We start from the raw sequence: 23,803 nt of genomic DNA, 5'->3' as shown, positions 1-23,803 counted from the left end.
AATAGTAATAAAAAAATTCATTGTAGATCGAGTAGATTATTAAAAGACATAAATATGAGAAATTCACAGCGCCATAACCCATGAGTCATTTTCAGGCCGCCATGTCCTTCCCAGCCAATCGAACTTAGATTAGAAGAAAACGAAGAAGCAAGAACGGGTAAATGGAGTGAAAAATGTAGATGCATTTCCAACCCAAATTCCAGCTCAGTCATGGATACAAGACGCAGGAGTGCATATAGGAAGAAGCGCTTTTGAACCATGAAATCACGCTTGGCATGGCTCAGACATCCGCATGTAGTTCCAGCAAACTACATAATATTAGTTGGTGTCCACAATGTATGCCCGGCAGTTAGTATGGTATGGAGGGAACTTACTTGTGTAGCCCATATCCTCTCCAAACAAAGTTCCTCTAAGCTCCTTGCCATGCTGAGTACCCTCGCCAGGGCTGTACGACACCGCAGTATGTCCCAGAGCTAGTCCGATGACGGGTGGGTGCTCCTGAAGTTTTAAAAACTCGGGCTTGACTTTAAAACTTTCTGATAGCATAAGCTGATAGATGTTGGTACCGGCATAGTGTCCCATGTGGATGGCACCTCCACAGCGCTTGATACCAGCCCACTGAGTAATATCACCAACCGCAAAGTGGTGCTCCGCATTGGGGACTGGGTTGGCGAATTGTAAGCTGTAGCATAGTTAGTTTCCATGCCAGAAGGCAATATGCAACAGCAGCTGTGGAAATAACGTACTTCGGGCGGATCTTAACGTAACCATCTTCATTCAAGGCATTCTTAGGCAGATACGATGATGTAGGTGAGCCCTTGGAAACGGCATTCATAATATGACCGGCCTGCAGTTTCTTCCCGTCTGCCAAAATTAGATTCCATTTACGCTTGCCGTCCTCTGCTTCCACTGCCGTGGTATCGATAACCCGTTGACCCAGGATCACCTCAACACCAGCCTCCTTAAGAATGGTGACGACGCGCTCCTTGAAATCATCTGGCAGGGGTTCTGCAGAAAGCAGACGATCGCGAGAGTGAACAAGCGTAACTTTCTGTTGGGAGTCGAGCTCCTTCAGCTCGGCTGCCATCTCAACCCCTACAGCACCTAGGTTATTAATGTTAGCTATCCTTCTTTTGAAATCTGATAAAGATGTGCATTACCTCCTCCGATGATGACTACGCCATCATGCGCATTCCGAATGTCTTCCTTATGGCTCAGAGCCTCCTTGAGAAACTCTTCTCTCTTTAAAGACTGTGGGACTGTGGGGAATACTCGACGAAGGCCTGTGCCGGCAATGAAGAAGTCGTACTTTTCTTGCCTTGTTTCCTTTGTTTCAAGGTCAAGGATCTGCGCAACCTTGTTTTGGAAATCCACATTATTGATACTACCGCGGACAATTTGCAAATTCGAAGATTTCAATGCAGGGATATCATTGAATTTGGTCCAAGTTTTCGAAGCGAACTTGTCGCATGCCAAAGCCTTGGGAGAGCCAATTAGGTGATCTTGGGAGGGGCAGATATCAGCAACTAGTTCTCCGGGTGAAATGACAGGGAATGCTCACAAAACCCATCCCTTTCATCTACAACAGTAATATGAATAGGGATTTGATGCTGAGGTGGTTTCGCATCTGCTATGAAGTTGAAGCGAGCTAGACGACCCTTGGAAAGGTCGATGAGCGTAAGAGCTGCACTCAATCCACCATACGAGCCACCGGCAATCAAGACACGGAACTGGCGAAGAAGAGGGGTAAGGGCTTCGTTGGAGGGCATCTTGAGAACAGTCTACAAAGGCAACTTTTGAATTAATATAGGACAGGTTAAGAAGGCGGAGGGCAGGAACAGAGGGAGAATCAAAACGCTAGGTTAAAAAGGAGGGAGGGGACGTTGTTCTTTTAAGGTCCGTGACAGCGACCGGACTGGTGCTGCGCCTACATTGGCGAAATAGATCCGAAGCCAAGGAGTAAGATTTCGGGAGTAGTGGAGCTAATGGAGGTTCCTATATTGAACGAGTATGAAAGGATTCATTGTCCCCAGAGGCCAAGAAAGCAGGGTAGGATTATGCTATCACTGAGACAATGCTAGCACGTTAGCAGTAAACGTCTATTTCAAATTGTTTCAACATTCAAGCCTAAGAGGGGTAGAAGTACCTGATAGAATGGGGTCCTAGCATAGGAACTATAGTATGTATTAATTGATGTGATGGAATGGAATATCTCGCTCACTACAAATCAGATTGTCGCGCCATGCCGGATCCTGCCTGGAGCCGAACTTTACTAGTATCTTATCAGATGCTGGATAGAAAACGATTGCGGGTTGGTCAGTTAATTTGAATAATAGAAATCCAGCGAAGAGAGTGGAGTCGATTTTAATAAATTATTATTACCATGGAGAGCAGCTAAGAGACAAAAATAAACTTGTACCCAGCAAAGAGGAGGATTCGGAGGAGCGGAGCTCCTCCGAATACGCCATCAAGTTGTGGATGATCCGCCAAGACGAAACAGGGCTACAGTTATCTGATCCGAGAAACACCTCTCCATCACACCCAGCCCCTGGAAAAGAAAGAATTTTTTTTTTCTTTTTTCTTACTTTCTTTGCCCGGCTCACGGTGTCTTGAAGCTATTCAATCCTAGATTTGTGTTTCAGGCCCTACATCTGTACACCTTTCGAGAAAACATGGACCAGGATGGGTTCATAGATTTATTGAAATGGGTGAGTTCTCCTTGCGACAGTCAAGCAATATCCAGTATGGGCCACGGAGTAAACTGGTCGACACAATCTCACCTCATGGACTGTTTAACAGGTACACCCCGATCGGTCAAGCAACCGTAAGAATAGACAAGGAGATATTGTCTAGACATGCAGATTATACTTTATGTATGTATAATGTACAGCACGTCTATGGGTATGCAGCCCCTTTATATTCTTTATGAATGATCTACCCGCTAGAATACCACCCCCAAACCTAGCACGTCCGGATGGTCATCTTAATTATCACATGTGGGACTTGCCTTTGCGGGCATAAGAAATTTAGAAACCTCAAACAGTCCCTGCAGACGACGAACAAGTTACTCCTATGACCTTGAACTATACCCACGAAGCTACAAGAGAAACACAAGTATACGTGAATAATGATGCAAAGGAAAAGATTTTATTCGAGTGACATCAACGCCTAAGATATTGATAGCTTGCAGGAGTTAGGTGTTGGATTTTTGTTCCGGGCATGTGCAGGATACTAAGAATGAGAATCCACTTCTCGTCAAACTGCGTAGAAAACAGTTCTAATGTGTTCTGCTTCGGTACGGTTCCAAATGCAGTGCGCCATTTACGGAGTGTCTCGAGATAGACACGAAAATAGTCTGTGGGTCACTATCGAAATTGTCGGAAAGAAATTTTGCTTTAACAGTGGACTGGCACTGGCTCGTGGAGCTATTGCTATAATAGGGCTAGTTCCACCTGAGAAATCTTGTATCGTTTATGTATTACGGGGGCCGCATCAAACTTACCATACTCTGATACATACCATACGCTATGGCTTGCAGCATCATTTTGCATACCTCATAAATACAACCATTTGCTCTCTACCCTCAAAATAAGTGATCTCCACAAGGTATGCGTACATTGCCTAGTCTGGAACTTGGCCCATGCTGCAGCATATATGCATGTTCCCGAGTATCGGAAGAATACCGAGCATTTTCACAGATGCAGGCAGGAGCTTCCGGAGCCATCTTTATGTAGTGAAGAATCTATGGAGTGGATGTAAATGTAGCTATCTTATAGTCCTTAGGTCGCTCTTGCTCGACCGAATGAGCCCTACAAAACTATAGGAACACTTCAAGCTGTCTCAAGGCAGAATTGACTCACGCAACTCTAGCTCTGACGACACCCCTGGGCATATGAAGGAACCACACTCCCGGAAAAGCTGCACGACTAGTTCAATTTCACCAAAGTATTACATACAACTCAATGTGATCATCAATGGGGGAGTAGCTCCGTGTAGGCACGTACCCAGGGGAACCAACAAACTCATCCTACGTGAATTTTGAAAGATAGACCAACCTTGCAACTGATTTGGAGCGCTGTCTGTGTATATATGCCATCTAGAGATTGTAAATGGAGCTTGGGGATGACCCAGAGCTACCAAAGGCTACAATAAAACCAGGCCCTTGGAACAACAGGGTACGTGATAAGGAAGGCCGACTAGCGCTTATCATATCACTGACCTAGGGAAAACTACAATGTTTTACTACATATTCTTGCATTGCTGTATGTACACTCTTTGCTACGTCAGTTTTCATGAAATGCTGGTGGATCTATCGGCAGTTGATACGAATGAAAATAGAATTATTTACTTGACCTGGTATGAAGAAGTGGATCATTTTCCAATTTTTAAGTAAATTCTTCTGCCTTTCTTTTCTTTTTTTGCTTGTTCTTTTCCTCTTTGTCTTTCCTTTCCGGTATTAAGCGAACCAAGAGAGCATAGATCTCCGCACTTTGATTAAATTTATCTGATCCGTAATTTCTGACTTTATGTGTGACAGGATATGATACTACAGGCACTTAGGTAAAAATTGATGCGCAGCCGAGACCGGAGCTAGAATTTTCTTTTATATGAGTAAAATGAATGAAGTTTAGAGATACAAGTGGGGGCCTTCAGCAAATTTTATCCCGTGTAAATTGGGAATGCCCTGTGCCCTAATAAAACTTCCTTGGCAATCCCATCTGATTAGATGATTGTCTAATCTGATTGATCGTTATCATTGGCACCCATTGCGAATGGCCCCCGCCGAACCCCCACTATTACTCTTTCTTTACTCTTCCCGCTCTTTGTTTTTTTCTTTACCCGGGATTTCTTCTTGATTTTACTACGAGACTTTATGGATCACCACTATCGGACGTTCAGGCGGGGCATTTCATCGTCTGATTGGGCAACTCTTCCTCAAATCTCCGAAATGGCTTTGCTTCCCCTCTCGGACTTCTCTACGGGTCATTCATTTATTTGCACGGAAGTTTCTGTTTCTAGTAGGCATTCCCTGCATTGACATGGAACCTCGTAGTCTATAACCGAAAATCAATTACTACTAGGGTATTCATCTAGCTATGTACAGTTCTATATCGTGCTAATGGCAGAAGAAGCCTCCTTAGTTTGCTTTCGCACGCAGTTCCAGCACATTTGCCGCAGCCTTCCGCAAATCCACCTTCCGGACCTTCCCACTGCCCGTAACAGGAATTGTCCGGTCCACACCCTCCTCGCCGAATATGAACACATGCTGTGGAGCCTTATGACGACCCAATTTCTCGCGTGTCCAAGCCCGTAACTCTTCGTCCGAAGGTCGCTTGTCCTCGTAACCGGGAGCGAGGGCGATGAATGCCCCAACCACCTCACCGTACTTGTGGTCAGGAATGCCGATCACCGATGCAACTTCAATAGCCGGGTGGCTGGCCAGGCGCTCCTCGATTTCTAGCGGATAAATATTTTCTCCACCTAAGGTCATGACCTTCTTAGCCATAACCATTACGGTATTATTTGTAGATAGAGTTTGAAGAAAACATCAAAAGGATACTTACCGCGTATGATGATATCTTTGAATCGGCCAGTGATGGTGCAGCGGCCTTGTGGGTCGAAGATGGCCTCATCCCCTGTTTTCAACCACGTGGTGCCGTCCGCATCGGTGATGAGCGTTTCGGCGGTCTTTTCTGGATTATTCCAGTATCCTTTTGTCAGTTGGTAGCCCGCCATGCATAGTTCGCCTCGTTGGCCAACCGGGACGATGTGGCCTTCTCCGTCGATGATCTTTGCCTTCGCATGAGGCATCACTTTGCCTACTGTTCTTAGGCGTGTTTCGATGGTGTCTGTTGTAACTGCGTTGAAACATGTTGGTGATGCTTCTGTTAGGCCTGTATAGCCGTTAGTTAACTTGGTAATGCATATACCATATTCAAACACGCACCGTAGCTGCTAGTGTATTGTGTCATGTTCAATTCTTTGAATAATCTCTTCATCAATGGGCGTGGAACAGGCGCTCCAGCGATGATTCCGGTGCGCAGGTTGCGTGTGTCGAAGTTCGGTGGCTTGGGGAGGCTCAGGATGGCTTCAAACATAGTCGGCACGCCATGGAGGGCGGTGCATTTCTCATCGGAGATTGCGTGGAGAACTGCATTTGGATCGAACGTCTCGCTAGGGAAGACGATCTTTGCTCCATGTGTGACAACCGCTAGCATACCAAGAACGAGACCGAAACAATGGAACAGAGGTGGGGGACAGCAGAGGACATCAAAGGATGTAAAGTCCATTCGGTCTCCAATGAAGCGTGAGTTGTTAACAAGGTTACTGGAGAGCGCGGTCGTGTCAGCCTTTGGGGAACTATAGCATTCTCTGGAGTATTTCCGACGCATGGTAGATTGCGCTCGGGGTATACATACTGATGGGTCAGCATCGCCGCTTTGGGGTTTCCGGTTGAGCCGCTGGTAAACTGTAGATTACAGACATCGTCGGGTCTCAATTGTGCCTGGCGATCCAGCAACGCATTTCTCGAAACCGATAATCCTCTTTGATGAACGCTGTTGTATGTTGGGAAGTCCGAGTGTTCACCCCGCAAAATGACGATCTCTTCCAGGGCAGCTGATGATCCTTTCCGCTTGGGATAAGGGCCCAGTTTTGAGAGAACCTCCTCTAGTGAGTGACGGCCAATGCGAGGCGTCATAAATAACAATCGGCAATCTAGATGTTAAAATAAAGCATTAGCACGTAATCTTAATAGACATGGTAGACAATGCAGGTACCTGTATGTTCCAGAGCATAGTAGAGCTCCGAGGGCGTGTAAGTATTATTGAGCACCACTAAAACAGCCCCAACACGCGCAGCAGCAAAGAAAACGGAAATATATTGTTCGCAATTGCCGGCCATAATTCCCACACGATCTCCCTTGTGAATACCCATAGCCAATAGACCCCGAGCCAGACTATCTGCCTCATCATTCAGGTCGGAATATGTCCATCGAGTTCCAGTCCATGGAAACACAAGGCACTCATGTTCGCCATACTGAAGATTCTGTAATGCGAGTAACTCTCCAAGAGTGATATCTAGTAGGGGGGGTTGTGTAGGGCCATAGACAATTGAGAGTTGTTCAGGCACCTTTGGCGGCTGAATATGGGATAAAGTCTGCTGCAGACGTCGCGTAGCTGCCATTGCGAAATTTGCTTGGTACCGGACAAACTAAGGATTCCAACCAAAAAAAAAAAGCCAACCCGAGGGCCACGGCAGCTCATTAATATAAGCGTCGTACTCTGGTCCCTCAAAACACCTCGGGATTCAGTGATTCTGCCTAGATCCTTCTCGGCGCTCAATCAACGCCTCTTTTACTATTCGGGTCTCGCTAACCGAAGCAGAAATGAAGTGTGTCACTACTTACTATATAACTGGTTCCATTGACTACGTTTATCCACTTAGGATCCATTCCACGCAACAAGGTTGTCCGAGGGGCTAGATCCTCTTTTCCCCCCATTGTTATTACGTTCTTCTAGCCATGATTCTAACTAAATTCACACTGCTTCCTCTTGAAAGCGCGCGCAGAAAATTTTCCACATCTCAGCCTTAGCGTTCTTTCTCCACTGGTGGCGGACCTGTCCGACAGAATTTACTGGTGGGGAAAGATCAGATAACGGTAGCTAACGGGGGCTCGGAACATCGAACTGCAAACCAGACGGTTCCGACTTTTTACCAAAGCGACGTAGCCCCTCCATATGACTCGTCCGTTATTATTCATAATATTCTCGCTTCTAATTACTAGCCTAGGCTCAATATTAAGGAATCTAAGACATTTCGAAACGCAGACAAGTACTGCGAAGACTAAACAGTGGGCTACGCAATGCATAGGAATAAACTGACATATATATGCTGAAACAAATTGACAGCAGAGAGCCTCGGTCGTGCTTAATATGTTTATCCTAACGAAATGTCTCACCATTGACCGCATACTCATGCATGTTCTTATGAGCAAAGAGAAATGATAGGTTCATCACGCCAAGCTGACATTACTAGCCGAGCTGACACAAGGCGCAAATACACTATATGACTGGACTATTGGTCTTGTTTTCCTCGGTAAATAGAAAATTCAATAAAGAAGAGAAGAAATAAAGAAGTACTTGACGAGATAAGACCGTTTATTCGATTCATTGCCGAAGAACTGTCATTATGTCCTGCGCTTCATGACGGAACTTGCCGCCATATCTCCGCCTGTGTTAGCTACAAAAAGCCATGCCGTATTGCTTCAGGGTCCCTTGGACTCGGCATTGACTGCCCTATGCTACAAGGATCGACTCTTACCCTTATTACTGGTACACAGTACAGGGGATATAGTCCTTGGAGGGACCTGCCATCTCGTTTGACCTATTATCTAGGGGAATGGAAGAGCGACTAAGAAGACCATACCTTTACAATCCCCAACTCTGAGCAGTGATAGTTGTATACTTTTCTCCTCTTACATACCGTACAAAACATGATAATTGAAACGCTCAGGGTTGCTTCTCAGTGAAAGGGTATGTGATGTCTTCTGGCGTGCATCATCGCCCTGACACGTACAGTGGCCCTGTAGCTTAGGAAAGCGGATTCGAGAAATAAAAGCTAGAGCTTCCAGGAACGATCGTCAGATCTCAATGCACAGTAGGTTTCAACACAGAGAAAGCCAGATAAAGAGATGATGAAAATATTTCAGTTTCGGGTACTGTCATGAATACCGTACGGAATATACAATACTAGCCCGCACATTATGGATCTAATCAGATGATCTAATCAGATAAGTTGGCCGATGACCGGAGAAATTCGCACTGTTTTGTCCCCCACTTTGATTGGCGCGTCTACCGCACACATTCGGTGGTGTCACCCACAATTCTTTTGCAAATCCTGCACATCACAATCAATACCATTGTAATTACCGCGGTAGTCAGTTCGGTAAACCCCCACTATTGTCATGTCTTGCCCAATGAAGTTGATGCTGAACCCTTGGGTACCACGAATGACGCCGCAGCGATCACTCTTGGCTGTTCCTGAGTTTGCTGCAGAATGTGGCTTTTTAGCTGCAGTCGCAGAAATATCTTGCTCTATAATTCTTTAAAACACCCCCGCCCGCACCAGCTGTGACATTCATTCCTTTGTAGGTGCGCAGGTGCAGACCCTTACATGAAAGTAAGACGAGTTCTGTATTCGCAGGTGAGTAATCGCTATAACCCCGCACCACTAAAGCAATGTCTGGCGAAATCACGAGCGATGAGGGGCATAGAAGCTCCGCGGACTCAACCTGCGACAACTCCCATTCTCTAAGCAAAGGCACCTCTTCCAAATCCATGGCTGAAATACTGCCCATTACCAAGGTGCCAGCCTTGGATACGATCGATCAATACGTTGTCAACAGATCGGTCGACCGTCCTATAGCCAGAAGTCCCTCCGTGGACCTGTTCTGCAATTCGGAAATTCAGGACGTCACCGACGGCATTATCCAGGGCTACGCGAGGTTTGTCTCTGGTTTCACCGGGCTTGAGGATGTCGCCTTCTTTGTATCTCGCTCCTCGCCCTTCGTGTCGGGCACAGAACATGTACGCGGGGTTATCCGTGCATCCTTCCTTGGTTCAGGTAAGGATGAGCAGGGGAAGGGTCAACACAAGTGCGAAGTACGCGAAGTAGATCAACGGTATTACAACAAGGAAGATGTCCAGTTTTCGTTGACCCTAGGACTGGATGCCGGGCTTGAAAATAGCGAGCTGCAACCTAGTGCGCCAGGAAATGTCGGTCTTCTATAAAAGTGCTTGCCGTAATCTAGTTCATCGACTAACCAGCCAGTAGGGATTTGACGTGAGAGTTCTATCTACTGCGAATAGCGGCGTTCTGCGAATCGATTTTACCTACCCGACGCGACAGTTCCCGGATACTGCAATCTCTCAACTTTTGAAGACGCTCGCTTCTTACTTAGCCGACTCCTCTACATTCCTTAGCCTCGAGATACCTCCTCCGGAACTTTCGGTCATTAATTTCCCTCCACTCACGATACCCCCTACCCGGGACAATGAACAAAATGAAGCTGTTACGGTCGAAAGTTCAAGGCCGTTCCTTCTTCACGCTGCTTTCGAGGGCTGGGCCCGTAGAAAGCCTAATTCCATAGCGCTTGATTTTGTACACTCTTTATCATCTGCAGAGTCACCTGCAGAGCACAGCATTCTTACTTATGCCGCTCTTAATACTGCATCTTCGAATCTGGCTGCACATATACGAACTCATTTGTCCAATGACGGTCATTCATGTGGCAGGGGGCGCATCATTCCTGTCTATATGTCGACGTCCCCCGAACTCTATATTTCCTACCTCGGTATCCTGAAGGCCGGCTGTGCGTTCTCTCCGATTCCTCAAGACGCCCCCGCCCAGCGAGTCCAAGAGATTCTCCAAGACATCGGTTCTCCCATTATCCTTGGCAATATGCCTGAGCCATCCTTTGGGCCGTGGCGTGCGGAAATCCCAGAAGCTGAAGCAACTACTCATACATGGGTTGACGTTGCAGAAGTTTCCAGGTGGAAGGAGATGCGAGGGGATCAAGCCCCTCTCACAGCTCCCCATGAACCTCTCGTGCAGCTGGATATCAATGAAAACCAGACCGCTTATCTCTTGTTCACCAGTGGCTCTACCGGAAAGCCCAAGGGTGTTCAAGTAAGCCATTTGGCAGTTACCTGCTCTATTGAGTCCCATGCTACAGCTATTCCCCTCCCTGGTGATTCTGTGGGGGACTTTCGCTGGTTCCAGTTTGCATCGCCAACATTTGATCCATCCCTTATGGAAATCTTTGTGACCCTAAGCAGTGGCGCTACTCTTTGCTCTGCCTTTCGAAGTTTAACCTTAACGGATTTGGAAGCAACCATCAATGAAGCCAGAGCAACTATAATGATGGCCACTCCGAGCTTGGCTGCACTCCTTCGACCTTCGCGTTTGACAACTCTCCGGTCGCTTTGGACTATGGGAGAGAAGCTTAGTCGAACAGTTATCGAGAACTTTTCTGAGAAGAAATATCCTAATGGGGAAAATGGCTCTTCAAGACCGTCGACCATGTTGGTCAATGCGTATGGTCCCACCGAAGGTGCTATTAACTGCACCTTCCTCGCCCCAGTCGACTATTCCACCCGTGGTTCTATTATTGGAAAGCCGCTACCGACAAGCTCAATGTTCATTCTGGATCCGAATAGTTTCGTGCCTAAGGCTGTACCCTGTGGTATTGCTGGAGAGCTGGCTCTAGGAGGTCCACAAGTCAGTAAAGGCTACTTGAACCGTCCTAAAGAGACTGCAATGTCCTTCGTTCACAGCCCCGACTTTGGTTACCTTTACCGCACAGGTGACATGGCCCGAGTTGTTTGGGATGAGACTGGCTCCCAGGTCATCGAGTTCCTTGGCCGTATTACCTCTGACCAAGTAAAGCTCAGTGGTCGCCGTGTGGAACTTGGTGAGATAGAGTCAGTCCTTTCCACTGTGAGCAGTATTACAGAGGTTGTGGCGGTAGTATCCCAGAGGGACTTAAACGTACTGGGCAGTGAACAGATCTTCGCGTGCTTAGTAGCAGAAAATACGTCCGAAGCCGAAAGACTCGAAATCGTGCGAAAAGCGCAGCAGTCCACACAGCAACATCTCGCGTCCTACATGTGCCCGGCTGCATATATTTTCTTCGACTCTCTTCCCAGATCTAGCTCTGGGAAAGTTGACCGCAAAGCCATATCTACCAAGCTACAGCAGGGCAGTGCCAAACTTATCTCTACCCCGAAATTCGAAACTTCAATTGATTCGCAAGATGGTTGGGAAGCCGAAGATGAACGCACACAACAGGTGCAACAACTGGTAGTTCGCCTCATCGCAGAGACATCAGATGAAGAGGTTTCCGTTATCAAACCTGGATCTGATCTCTACTCTTTGGGAATTGACAGTCTTGGCGCGATGCGACTGTTACAGAAGTTGCGAGACAACTCTATCGAAGGCCTGTCTGTAGGAGATGTACTGCGGTCTGAAACACCCAAAGGATTGGTTTCAATCATCGCAAAACCTCTTGCAGCAACAAACGGTATCAATAAAAACTCTCTTCTAGCAAATGGCTCGGTTAACTCTTTAAAACAAAGGCTTGAATCGTTCAGTACCAGGAACCAATCGGTATGCGCGGAGAGGCTCGGTCTAACCTCAGACAAGATCCAGAAATTCTTGCCTGCCACAGCAACACAATCTGGTATGTTGACCAGTTTTCTGCGCAGCTCATCGGATAAGTCGTTCAGTAGTCGCTCGTACATCTATCATTCTGTCCTTACACTTGAGGCTGCAGTCGATCTCGACCGCATACGAAAGGCGTGGGACAAGGTTACCGCGAACTATAATTCCTTCCGGACAGTTTTCTGCTGGCTTGATGATGATATGGCTCCTTTCGCACAATGCATCTTGGCTACTAATGCAGTCCCGCAGCCAGATTGGAATGTTTATGATATCAGTGAAGGCAATTTGGGGAAAGAAGCTCTCGACAAGGCTTTGCAAGACGCAGAAGAGACAATTAACTTGGGCACGCCTCCTTGGAAGTTGTCTCTGATCACATCACCAGAAAAGTCGCTCATAATCTTGAGCATGTTTCACGGAATATTTGATGGTGGCTCGTTGCAACTTCTTCTAGAGGATGTGTCTTCTGCTTATAGTGGCAAACCTCTAGCGAAAAGAACATCTCTGGAACATATCGTGGAACATCATTTCGGTGCTGATCATGCAGCAACTTCTGTCTTCTGGGAAAAGCACTTGGAGCACTATTCGCCACTTTCTTTTCCTTCTGTTACGTCTTATCGGGCTCCTTCAGTGAAAACAGCAGATTGCGTAGAAATTACCGCGCGCCTCAGCTACGACAGCTTGAAAAGAAATTCAAAGAATATCGGGACAACCCCACTCTCGGTACTTCAAGCAGCTTGGGGCTCCGTTCTGCTCGCCTATACGGGAACACCAGACCAAGACATTGTGATGGGTAGTGTGGTTTCTGGAAGACTGGATCTTGAATCAGAAATATGTATTGGTCCGACATTTACTATTGTTCCCGTCAGACTCGCCCTGAACCAGATCCCAAAAGATAGCAGAGGCACTTGGACAAATAGATCTGTCGCCCGCCACCTATCATCATTCAATGCCAAGGCGCTGTCTCACTTGCAAACTCGTCTGGGGGAATTTGGGAAAGGAGACGGTCGATTGCCGTATGACACGCTCATCATGTATCAAGACTTCAGTGCTGGGTCAAGTGCCAGTGAGATTTGGAGATCAATAGAACACCCACCGATGATGAACGACTTTGGGGTCATGATTGAAGTTTGGCCTGGAACCAATTCATCTTTGACCCTCCGTGCTAGTTTCAACCATGCTCTTCTTGACACAAAATCAGCCGAGGTCATGCTGAGACAGATGGATGATATCACTTCATTTATACTTGAAACACCGGAGGGAAACTTCCTGGATGCTCCATTTCAAACTAACTCTGAACTGAAGTCAGCCTCCAATCCAATGTCAACTCAGGTCCCAGAAGTGTTAGAGGGGGCGCTTATTCATTCTCGATTTGAGGAGCATGCACAGTCCCATCCGGAGGACACAGCGCTGGTTTTCATGGGCGACTTGGAAGACGACAGCAACCCATGTAACATCTCGTGGACATATGGAGAGCTCAATGCAAGAGCTGATAATCTTGCTGAATATTTACTGCAAATCACTGGTTCACTGACAAATAAGATTGTGCCGATATGTATTGAGAAAAGCCCTGCCATGTATGTCGCTATCCTAGGAATTCTCAAAGCTGGCGGTGCTTGGTGTCCAATTGATACTTTCTCTCCTGCACAGCGTCGCCATGATCTTATTGCTCGAACGGGCGCCAGGATTCTCCTTGTGTCTAATATTGACGGTGGTCAACCTGAAGGTTCCGTTCCAGCCGGGGTCGATGTCGTCGATGTCGGCCAATTTGCAGCAAATGATTCTACCGTACTGGATAGTGTGAGGCGTCTTGATACTAGGCAAAGAACATGTCCAGACGGTACAGCATACCTGATCTGGACCAGTGGCACAACTGGAGCGCCCAAAGGTGTTCCTATCAAGCATTCTGCTGCGGTGGCATGTATGAAATCGCTTCGCAAGGATATCCCCACCAATGTACAAGGCGGTGTCGTCCGATGCTTGCAGTTTTCGCAATATACTTTTGACGTGTCCATTCAGGACTTCTTCTACGCCTGGAGTGTAGGAGGAGTTCTCATCTCTGCCACAAGAGAGATAATGCTCGGCTCGTTCTCCAAACTGTCAAACATCACCAAGGCGACTCATGCACATCTCACCCCTGCATTCGCAGCAGGTGTCTCTAGAAAGAGTTGCGAAACGCTTGAGGTGATAACCATGATTGGCGAGAAGCTTACGCAGCAAGTGGCCGATGATTGGGGCACTAATATGCGTGCCTACAACACATATGGTCCCGCCGAAGTAACGATAGTTTCCACTATCAGGGAGTTCGGAAATGAACATAAGGATGTCAAGAGCGCAAACATTGGCTGGCCTATGGATACCGTATCTGTTTTTGTGACAAAGGATCAACGCATGGTGATAAAGAATGCTGTTGGCGAGTTAGCATTGGGTGGCCCCCAGCTCTCGCCTGGCTATTTGAATCAAGAGGATGTCACGAAAGCAAAATATGTTTGGAACGAGGAAGCATCCCAGACATTGTATTACACCGGTGATTTGGTTCGCATGCTTTCTGATGGCTCTCTTGAATATCTCAACCGTGTCGATGATCTGGTCAAGCTCGGTGGTATTAGGGTTGAGCTCAGTGAAATTACTTTCGCTCTTGGAGGCTGTCACCCTTCTGTTGAGAACATAGAAACACTCATCCTCAGCCGTCCTGACAGACCCACGAAGGTGGTGGTTGCTTTCCTCTCTGCACCTGAGGCAGCCTCTACGGAACATGACCAGCTGTTGGTGCTCAATGATGCTGCACTTGAGATAGCTCGTGCTGCCAGTGGTAAAGCGCACAGTGTCCTTCCTGACCACATGATCCCATCTGTTTATTTGGTTGTAAAGAATATTCCAAGAACACCGTCTGCCAAGACTGACCGACGGGCTCTACAAGCAGCGTATGCCGCTATTGATATCGACCATTGGGAAGGCCAATTGAACCCTGAGAATGCGGCTTCTGAAGAATCTGAGAGTGAGGTCGACACAACTACAACCAAGAAGATTGTCGGTATGATCGCATCTGTCGCCAACATCTCTTCGTCAATCATCACCATGGTCAATAGACTTCGAAGTTTGGGTATCGATTCAATTCGCGCTATTTACCTTACCTCCAGGCTTAAAAAGGCTGGGTATCAACTGTCTATGATCGAAGTACTCAGCTGTGTTACCGTAAAAGACCTGCTAAAGTTAGCAGCTTCTTCAAACAACGCCGGTAATACAACTTCTGAGACATTTGATCTGGAGAAGTTTAATGACACATGGCATACGTTAGCAGCGGAAAAAGTGCAAGAAGATTTCCGTACTATACGTGCTACTACAATTCAGGAAAGCTTGCTTAGCGAAACAATGGGTACATATAATTTGTACTGGAGCAATCATTTCTTCTCCCTGGATCCCTCGGTGGATCTTGTCCGATTGAAGCAAGCTTGGTTTGCTGTCTGCCAAAAGACTGAGGCATTGAGAACTGGCTTCATCCCTGTGGCTGAGGTCGCCAACAGTGGCCAAGATAAACTTGACTTCTCTATTCTGCAGTTAATTTATAAGTTGCCTTCTCTGGATTGGGAAGAGCATAAATGCGCAGGACACGATTTGAGTGCGTTGCGCGACAATCGAATTGAGGATATTATGACCAGACACCAAAAGAACTATTTCAGTCATCCACCGTGGGCTGTTACTGTAATCGAAAATGGCAATGAGAGAATCATGATACTTACCATACACCATTCTATTCATGATGAACCTTCCCTTGGTCTAATCATGAATGATGTGCGATCCGCTTATACGTACAAACCACCCTCGAGGCACCAGCTTAGCAACGCCCTTTCGATTGTTCTTCCAGACGATAAGAGAATTCTTGAGACTCGTAGCTTTTGGCAGTCCGAGTTGAAAAAGTTTTCAGAACTAGATACTCCAGTGTGGCCTGACCTTACCGGAAAGAAAGTGGAATCGGGAGTTGAACAGGAGTATGAACTCATTTCAGAGGAAATACCCTTGACAGAAAAGACTACTAAGCTTCAATCTGCTGCGGCTCAGCTGGGTGTGTCATCTATTGCCTCAATTATACGAGCAGCGTGGGGTTACGTCTCGATTTGCTATCTCGGAATTCCAGCAGCCGTTTTTGCTGAAACCCTTTCAGACCGCGTGTTACACCCAGACCTTGAGGGCGGAGTTGGTCCATTAATTTCCGTCGTTCCCATACCTTTTTACCCTCAAGGAAGTGCACGCGAGCTTCTTAGAGAACAACATCGAATCTCTATCAATTCTTGGAAGTATCGCCATATTCATGCTCGTGATGTTCGAAAGATGCTCAATCGACCAAGGGGTGAAGCATTATACCCAGCTGTTTTCAACTTCCATGTAGCCAGTGAAACCACGGTCTCTGCTCAGCCTCAAATTTGGCAGGAGCTTGAGGACCAGATTGGGTTACACGTTGAGCATCCTATGGCCATGAATGTATTCCAACATGCGGACGGTGCACTGTCCTTAGAGGCTTCTTCGGATAGCCGCCTGATGAGCCGGGAGCAGTTATTGCTGTTTGTTCGTCAGGTCGATGGCTTTGTCAGTGCCATGTTGGCATTCCCCGACAAAGCATTGGCAGACCTCGTGAATCATCTGCCGACAGTTCAGAAGTCTATCTCCACTAGACCTGTTTCGGAGCCTGTCCGTAATTCAGTCCACACTAATCCAACCTACTGGTTAGAGAAGAATGCCAAAGAACATCCAGAATGGACTGCTGTAGAAGTCGCATCTCACATAGCACCTGATGGTATTGTGAAGGAGGCTTGGTCTTACGATACACTTAACATGGAAGCAAACCGTGTGGCCGCCTACATTGCCTCACAAGGACATAAAAATAGGGTGATTGGTGTTTGCTGTGAACGAAATCTCTCTTCATATCCCATAATCATTGGCATATTCAAGTCCGGGAATACCTACCTTCCCATAGATGAAGGCCTTCCAATTGAACGGAAGTCATTCTTGTCCGAGGATGCAGATTGCCCCATTGTCTTCACCGAGACACAATTCTCGCCGTCATTCTCCCAGGCCCCTGAAGGATGCCGTGTTATCTGTGTTAATGACTCTTGCTTCCAAAGATTGGTGGAAACAATGCCCTCTGAGGACCGGGACTATCAATCTCATCCAGACGACCCTGCATATCTTCTGTTCACGTCTGGTTCCACGGGTAAACCAAAAGGTGTGTTGGTCACTAGGGGCAATCTGTCGTCCTTTATAGAGTCTTTCGGGGAGTTCTGTGTTGAAGCGGCTCCTGACACCCTAACTCTGGGTGGCACTGGCAGGTATCTCGCACAGGCGAATAGAGCCTTTGATCCTCATCTTTTGGAAATGTTCTTCCCGTGGCGCCATGGAATGACAACGGCGACCGCTCCTAGAGCCATGATCTTGAACGATATCAAAACAACACTTTCACAATGGGAGATTACTCATGCAAGCTTTGTGCCATCACTGGTAGATCAATCAGATGTGCGACCAGAGGACTGTCCCAAATTGAGATTCATGACTGTCGGTGGTGAAAAGATCTCCAAGAAGGTATTGGACACATGGGCTGAATCTCACATTGCACTTGTAAATGCATATGGCCCAACCGAGGTGACAATTGGCTGTACGTTCGCTCATGTTAAGAAAGAGACAAACATGCGAAATATTGGACCACCATTAACTGCCTGTGTTTGCCACGTTATGATCCCTGGCACAATGGACTACGCTCTCAGAGGCCAAACTGGAGAGCTGGTCTTTAGTGGCGATCTTGTCGGCAAAGGGTACCTCAACAGGCCTGATGCCGCTGGATTTGTCACGGGATCTAACGGTGAGAAAATGTACAGAACTGGAGATATGGGCCGTCTGATGCCAGATGATTCAGTGGAGTACCTTGGACGTGGCGATGACCAAACCAAGATTCGTGGGCAAAGGCTGGAGCTAGGAGAGGTCTCTGAAGTGCTCCGTTCTTCCTCACCCATCCCTATTACTGTTGTTACCACTATTGTTAAGCACCCAAGTCTCTCACGAGTTCAGCTTATATCTTTCATCACGCGATCTGATACTCGTCGACATCTGAACGAGAGTGCTACCTTTGTACAGTCCGATTTCGCAACCTTGGGAAAGGATCTCCAGGACACCCTCAAAAAGAAGCTGCCAGCATACATGGTTCCTGAACTTATCCTACCCGTAACGTATATCCCGGTGGCACCAATGTCCGGGAAGGCAAACCTCAAGGAGCTTCATGCTCTATTCATGAATCTCCCTCTTGCAGCCGTTCTTCGGGGGAACAACTCTATCAATAAAGACGGTATTGTCGTCAGTCGTCCTTTGACCACTGACGAAGAAGCTTTGGTGAAGGTGGTCTGCGCCGTTATCTCGTCAGACCCTTCGACCATTGGCCCTATGACAAATATCTTTGAGATTGGTCTAGACAGTCTGAGCGCCATAGGTCTTTCGATCAAACTCCGAAAGATCGGCTATGAAGCTACAGTCGCTCTTGTCATGAGCAACCCGGTTATTGAACAGCTTGCACGTTTGCCAAGAACTACCTCGTCATCAAATGGATTGGATTCCGTATCAAATATACGCGAAAGACTTCTCGACGTAGAGTCACAGTACAGAAATAGCCATCCTGCTGGAGTCGATCTGTCCACAATTACTTCTGTGCGTCCTTGTCTGCCCCTTCAGGAAGGCTTGGTAGCACGCTCCATCAACAGCCAGGGTGACCAGCTCTATGTCAATCATGTTGTTCTTCAACTAGAGAAAGTCAATGTCACTCGGCTTAAGTCCGCATGGCAAACAGTTGCCAATGACAATGAGATCTTGAGAACTGCATTTTCTCCCTTGAATAAGGGTATGGTGCAGGTAGTCTTCACGCCTGCATCTAGTCAGCTTAGCTGGACCGAAGTAGAATATGATAATCTTGAGGAATTGATCGAGAAGTTCAAGCTGGAACAAGAGGAAATCGCCCACGATATTATTTCCAATATCTCTAATACACCTCCTGTGCGATTCCATCTTGGAAAGACTCGTGATTCTAAAGAACCACTCGCCCTCTTAATCTCCATCCACCATGCTCTCTACGATGGCGAATCCTTCTCTATGTTGATGGATGACGTTACTGCTCGTTATGCAGAGGAGCCAGTTCCTGAGAGAGGTATGCCTCTGGCGTTCATCGAACATGTTTATAGTCAGGACATGGATAAGGCAAAGGAACACTGGGTTGGGCATTTGGCCGGTTGCCATCCGACAGTCTTCCGAGGAGATCCTAATCACATGGAACACCCAACATCGGTGCATAGACAGCTTAGCAACAAGCTGTCTGAACTGGAGCACTGCTCAGCGAGTCTCCAAACGACAGTACCTTCATTGATACAGGCTACATTCGCACTTCTTTTGGCAGATACAGTGGGCGCATCGGATGTTACTTACGGACTTGTGCTTTCTGGTCGCGCTGTATCTGTGCCAGGGGCGGACTCAGTCCTCCTTCCTTGCATTACTACTATCCCTGGTCGTCTCAATACCAACGGGTTAAACACAGTTACTGACGTCATTGGAGTTGTTCAGAAATCGACTGTCAGGTCGCTTGACTTCCAGCATACGTCTTTGAGACACATTCAACGCTGGTTAAATTCCCAAACACCTCTGTTCGATTGCCTCTTCTCCTATATCAGAGCCACCGAACCACGGAGACACAACCTCTGGAGGGAATTAGACAGCCACATGCCTGCTGAATACCCCCTTGCACTGGAAGTCGAGGCAAATCATACAACAGACACAATCAATCTGCACTGTCTCTTCTCGCCTGCGTTTGGCTCTCTTTATAGTGGAAAGGAGTTTGTCGAGAAGATGGATGCCATACTCTCGAGTATCGTGTCTGGCGAAAGTGTCTCATTGGATAACTTCAACCTTCTTCAATTAGAGGGATCTAGCTCACGGGAATCTTCCACCCAATGGGATGAAACAATATGGTCCAATATAGAAACCGAGATCCGACAGCACGTTGCGTCCTTCTGTGGATTGGATATAGCAGATGTCACTAAGGGAGCTTCGTTCCTTAGCCTCGGAATTGACTCCGTTACAGCCATTCAGTTCGCACGCAAACTACGTGAATCAGGTCTTAATGCGTCTTCATCCGACGTCATGCGTTTCTCTTGTGTGGGTGCATTGGCTAGACATATAGGACAAGCTTCTCTCGCTCAACCCACGACAAATGGGGAACATGCGAAGGGAACCACTAGTATTCCGCTTAATATCTACCAAGAACATATCAGGCTACTCAGCGATGATGACTCTATCTCAGCCATGTTTGAATGTACACCTCTGCAATCGGGAATGATCACACAGACTCTTGCTTCCGCAGGACAGGTCTACGTTTACCCTCATCCTGTCCGCCTTAATGACTCTGTGGATACCACTAAGCTGAGGGATGCGATAGAAGCGATCATCAAAAATAATGACATTCTGCGTACTTCTTTCCACTTGGTAGGGGAGCCTGACTCTTCTTGGGTTGGTGCTGTGCACACGCATCCTCCTCTTGAATGGCTAGAGCTTAACTTGTCATCTGACTCTGACGTCCTGTCTGAGGTCAATGCACTCTTCTCGTTTAGTGAGGAATCATCTTTTGAGGTTCCGCCAATCCGGTCAGTTTTAGTCAACCAGCCGGAAAGCAGGCTCCTTGTCGTCATCATGCACCACGCTCTTTACGATGGTGCCTCTTTACCATTCTTCTTCGAGGACCTTGCCATTACATACAATGGTGAGGCTCCATTGGAGAGACCACATTTCTCAGAGACTGTTCAGCACATCTTGAGTGGACAAGATAGCTCCTGCGACTTTTGGGCGCGTAGACTACGCGGATATGAAGCCATTGAGCTCCCTCAACTACCTGCGTCCGAATTTTCGGACCGCATGTTCATCTCAGAACACCGAGTTGATCTTGACTTGCCGCTGGTTATTAACTCCTGTAAGAAGATGGAGGTCACTGTACAAAGCGTAGCCATGTTGGCATACGCTAAAACCCTTGCCCATTTTATTGGAAAGCGTGACGTCGCATTCGGACAAGTTCTCGCAGGTCGGTCACTGCCGGGGACTGAGCATACCTTTGGGCCGCTATTCAACACTGTAGCTCAGAGAGTGAGCTTTGAGCCGAAGTTTTTGAGCAACAGGGCCATGGCGCTACGGTTGCAGCAACTCACTACCGAAGCACAGGAATATCAGCACGCGCCTTTGAGAGTTGTACAGAATTGCCTAAGAAAGGCCGGTGCATTGAAGTCTACTTCTCTCTTTGATACACTTTTCGTCTTTCAAAAGAGCGCAGACTTTGTTGGTAGCATCCTAGAGGAACAACAGATTTGGACGCCGTACGAAACACATGACTATACTACTCAGGTCGAGTATAAACTGAACGTTGAAGTTGACCATTCTCGGGATGGAATTGTGGTCAACGCCTCCTGCAACGGGCTGTACATGTCACAATCTGCACTCAATGACTTCCTTAATAACTTTGCAATCGCCTTCAAGGATATTATCCAGCAGCCAACCAGATGCGCCACAGTTGTACCTGAACGTCTCGGAGAGCTACCTCTCAGATTGTCCTTAGAGGCACCCCAAGGGCACCTGCCTGAAGACTCTGATGCACCTACTCACGAAGCCATCGTCAAATCTGTACTAGCGGATGTCTCCGGGGTGCCTATCAACAGTATTACTCCTACTACGAGCATCTTCAGTATTGGGTTGGACTCCTTATCGGCAATTCGTATTGCTTCCATCTGTCGATCCAAGGGGCTGAAGACAGGTGTGGCCGATATCCTCCAGGGTAACACTCTACGTGGCATCAGCCAACGTATCCGACCTATCGTGGAACAAGCAGTTGAGCCTCAGGGCGCACTTATAGAGGACTATGAGCAAGTAGAGAAAAGGGTTTTGGAGCAGCTGAGCTTAGAGAAAGAGTCAATTGAGGCCATTCTTCCTTGTCTTGGTGGCCAATTCTATCACCTTGTTAGTTGGTTGAAGTCTGGTCGGAAGCTATTCGAACCTGCCTGGTCATATTTCACTCCAGATCGCATCGATGCCGAGAAACTTGAAGACGCGTGGTACCAACTTCGCCAAAGGCATCCGGTGCTACGGACTTGCTTCGCCGCTATCTCCCCATCCGAAGCCGTTCAGGTAGTCATGAAACACGCTGTTCGTGATGCCGAAACTTTCAGGGTTATCGAATCGTCCACTTCCATAACCGAGGCGGCGAAATCACAGGCAAAGGCAGAGGCTTTACAACCTTCTTCGCTCTTTGTTCCCCCTGTGCGACTACGTCTCTTGAAGGCTGGTGACAGGGACGGAATCCTCATTCTAATCAACCATGCAGCATATGATGCTTGGACGATTCCAATGTTCGTTTCTGAGCTTGGAAAGCTTTATCGTAGTCAGAACTTGGACTCAAACCCTGACTTCCCTTCCTTTGTCGACTATTCAGTCCGCTCTCTCCGTGAGGTCGATGAAAAGACATACTGGACCTCCGCCCTCGGCTCGAGTATGCGCACCGTCCTCAACTTCAAGCAGAAAGACGATCAATTTCCAGATCAGTTGTTCGTCGGAGCATGGGAAAAGGTCAAGAACGTGTCCCAAATGGAAAGCAAATGCCGTTCCTTCGGTCTAAGTCTCCAAGCAGTTGTCCTTCTAGCTGTTGCTCGCACCCTTGCAAGAGTCACTGGATCAGCAAGCCCCACCATGGGCTTATACCAAACAGGCCGCTCAGCCTCATTCCCCAACATTGAGAAGCTTTCCGGACCTTGTCTAAACGTCAACCCATTCACCATCCCTGGGGCCGTCACCGACAAGTCGGAACCCAGCCTCCTTGAAAAAGCCCTTGCCGTGCAATCCTCGCTCGCAGAACGCGTCTTATTCGAGCAGAGCTCCCTGCGAGATGTACTTCGCTGGGTTGATGCCCAAAAGCCTGGATCTCCAATTTTCAATACCTGGATCAACCTCCTGTGGATGCAGAGTTCCGTTCCATCTGCCGATAATGCCACACCAGTCGCAGAATTCACGGATAATACGGAAACTTTCTTGCCTCTCCGCATTGGCGTCCCAACGGACTTCATCCCATCTGAACCTCTACCTGGGTTAGACTTGACTTCTGTGTCTATTCTGGATACCTCTTTTATTCCAGATGAGAACGTCTACATTGATATCGGCCCTGATCAAAAGACTGATACTATTGGATTCGGTGTTCGTGTCGAAGGTGGCGCTCTTTCTGAGGAGGGGGTTAATCAGCTCGTGTCGGATATTGCGAGTGAGATGGAGGGTATCGTTTCTTCTTTGCAGTGATGCAAACCGACATTTCTTTGGGAAAAGAAAAGAAAACAAGAGCATACCCTGACGTAAGCGTCCATTTTCTGTCGATCTGCATGTTCTTGGTTGCATTATAGGTTTTGATTATTACATGAGTACTACATTGGATAGATTCCGGTTTAGTTTATACCTGTCAATAGTTGGATATATTTACTCATTTGTCAAGCTGCTTTGTTTGAAGATCTAGATTTTACCTTCCATTATTTTTTAA

At 47.3% G+C, this 23,803-nt stretch overlaps 3 protein-coding genes across 3 annotated transcripts; 1 reads left to right on the top strand and 2 right to left on the bottom strand.

Annotated features, from left to right (window-relative positions):
• Positions 1-10: 10 nt before the first annotated feature.
• Positions 11-2,151, bottom strand: BDW43DRAFT_279454 (putative pyridine nucleotide-disulfide oxidoreductase AMID-like). The gene is made up of 5 exons (XM_032042308.1): positions 1,562-2,151; positions 1,161-1,502; positions 747-1,104; positions 375-682; positions 11-308 (listed from the first exon to the last, which is right to left on the bottom strand). The coding sequence occupies exons 1-5, from the start codon at positions 1,767-1,769 to the stop codon at positions 265-267; spliced, it is 1,260 nt and encodes a 419-aa protein (XP_031899295.1). The 5' UTR covers positions 1,770-2,151; the 3' UTR covers positions 11-264.
• Positions 2,152-5,069: 2,918 nt separating this feature from the next.
• Positions 5,070-7,207, bottom strand: sidI (putative long-chain-fatty-acid-CoA ligase). Its single transcript, XM_032037892.1, has 5 exons — positions 6,780-7,207; positions 6,420-6,717; positions 5,948-6,327; positions 5,565-5,894; positions 5,070-5,481 (listed from the first exon to the last, which is right to left on the bottom strand). The coding sequence occupies exons 1-5, from the start codon at positions 7,183-7,185 to the stop codon at positions 5,138-5,140; spliced, it is 1,758 nt and encodes a 585-aa protein (XP_031899294.1). The 5' UTR covers positions 7,186-7,207; the 3' UTR covers positions 5,070-5,137.
• Positions 7,208-8,867: 1,660 nt separating this feature from the next.
• sidC (nonribosomal siderophore peptide synthase SidC) lies at positions 8,868-23,772 on the top strand. Its single transcript, XM_032037891.1, has 2 exons — positions 8,868-9,776; positions 9,835-23,772. The coding sequence occupies exons 1-2, from the start codon at positions 9,240-9,242 to the stop codon at positions 23,566-23,568; spliced, it is 14,271 nt and encodes a 4,756-aa protein (XP_031899293.1). The 5' UTR covers positions 8,868-9,239; the 3' UTR covers positions 23,569-23,772.
• The last annotated feature ends 31 nt before the right edge of the window (positions 23,773-23,803 follow it).

This window comes from Aspergillus alliaceus (genome assembly GCF_009176365.1).
Source record: "Aspergillus alliaceus strain CBS 536.65 unplaced genomic scaffold BDW43scaffold_28, whole genome shotgun sequence".
Taxonomy (NCBI): domain Eukaryota; kingdom Fungi; phylum Ascomycota; class Eurotiomycetes; order Eurotiales; family Aspergillaceae; genus Aspergillus; species Aspergillus alliaceus.
Note: the sequence above shows the minus strand (reverse complement) of the source record. Positions and strands in the feature narration are given on the sequence as shown.

Excerpts from the sequence above, each read along its gene's own strand:
- BDW43DRAFT_279454 (XM_032042308.1), bottom strand. The coding sequence starts at position 1,769 with ATGCCCTCCAACGAAGCCCTTACCCCTCTTCTTCGCCAGTTCCGTGTC. Across the intron at positions 1,503-1,561 it reads AGATGAAAGGGATGGGTTTT|ATCACCTAATTGGCTCTCCC; the intron begins GTGAGCATTCCC and ends GCCCCTCCCAAG. Across the intron at positions 683-746 it reads TACGTTAAGATCCGCCCGAA|CTTACAATTCGCCAACCCAG; the intron begins GTACGTTATTTC and ends ACTATGCTACAG.
- sidI (XM_032037892.1), bottom strand. The coding sequence starts at position 7,185 with ATGGCAGCTACGCGACGTCTGCAGCAGACTTTATCCCATATTCAGCCG. Across the intron at positions 6,718-6,779 it reads CTATGCTCTGGAACATACAG|ATTGCCGATTGTTATTTATG; the intron begins GTACCTGCATTG and ends TTTAACATCTAG. Across the intron at positions 5,482-5,564 it reads CAAAGATATCATCATACGCG|GTGGAGAAAATATTTATCCG; the intron begins GTAAGTATCCTT and ends TCATGACCTTAG.
- sidC (XM_032037891.1), top strand. The coding sequence starts at position 9,240 with ATGTCTGGCGAAATCACGAGCGATGAGGGGCATAGAAGCTCCGCGGAC. Across the intron at positions 9,777-9,834 it reads AACCTAGTGCGCCAGGAAAT|GGATTTGACGTGAGAGTTCT; the intron begins GTCGGTCTTCTA and ends ACCAGCCAGTAG.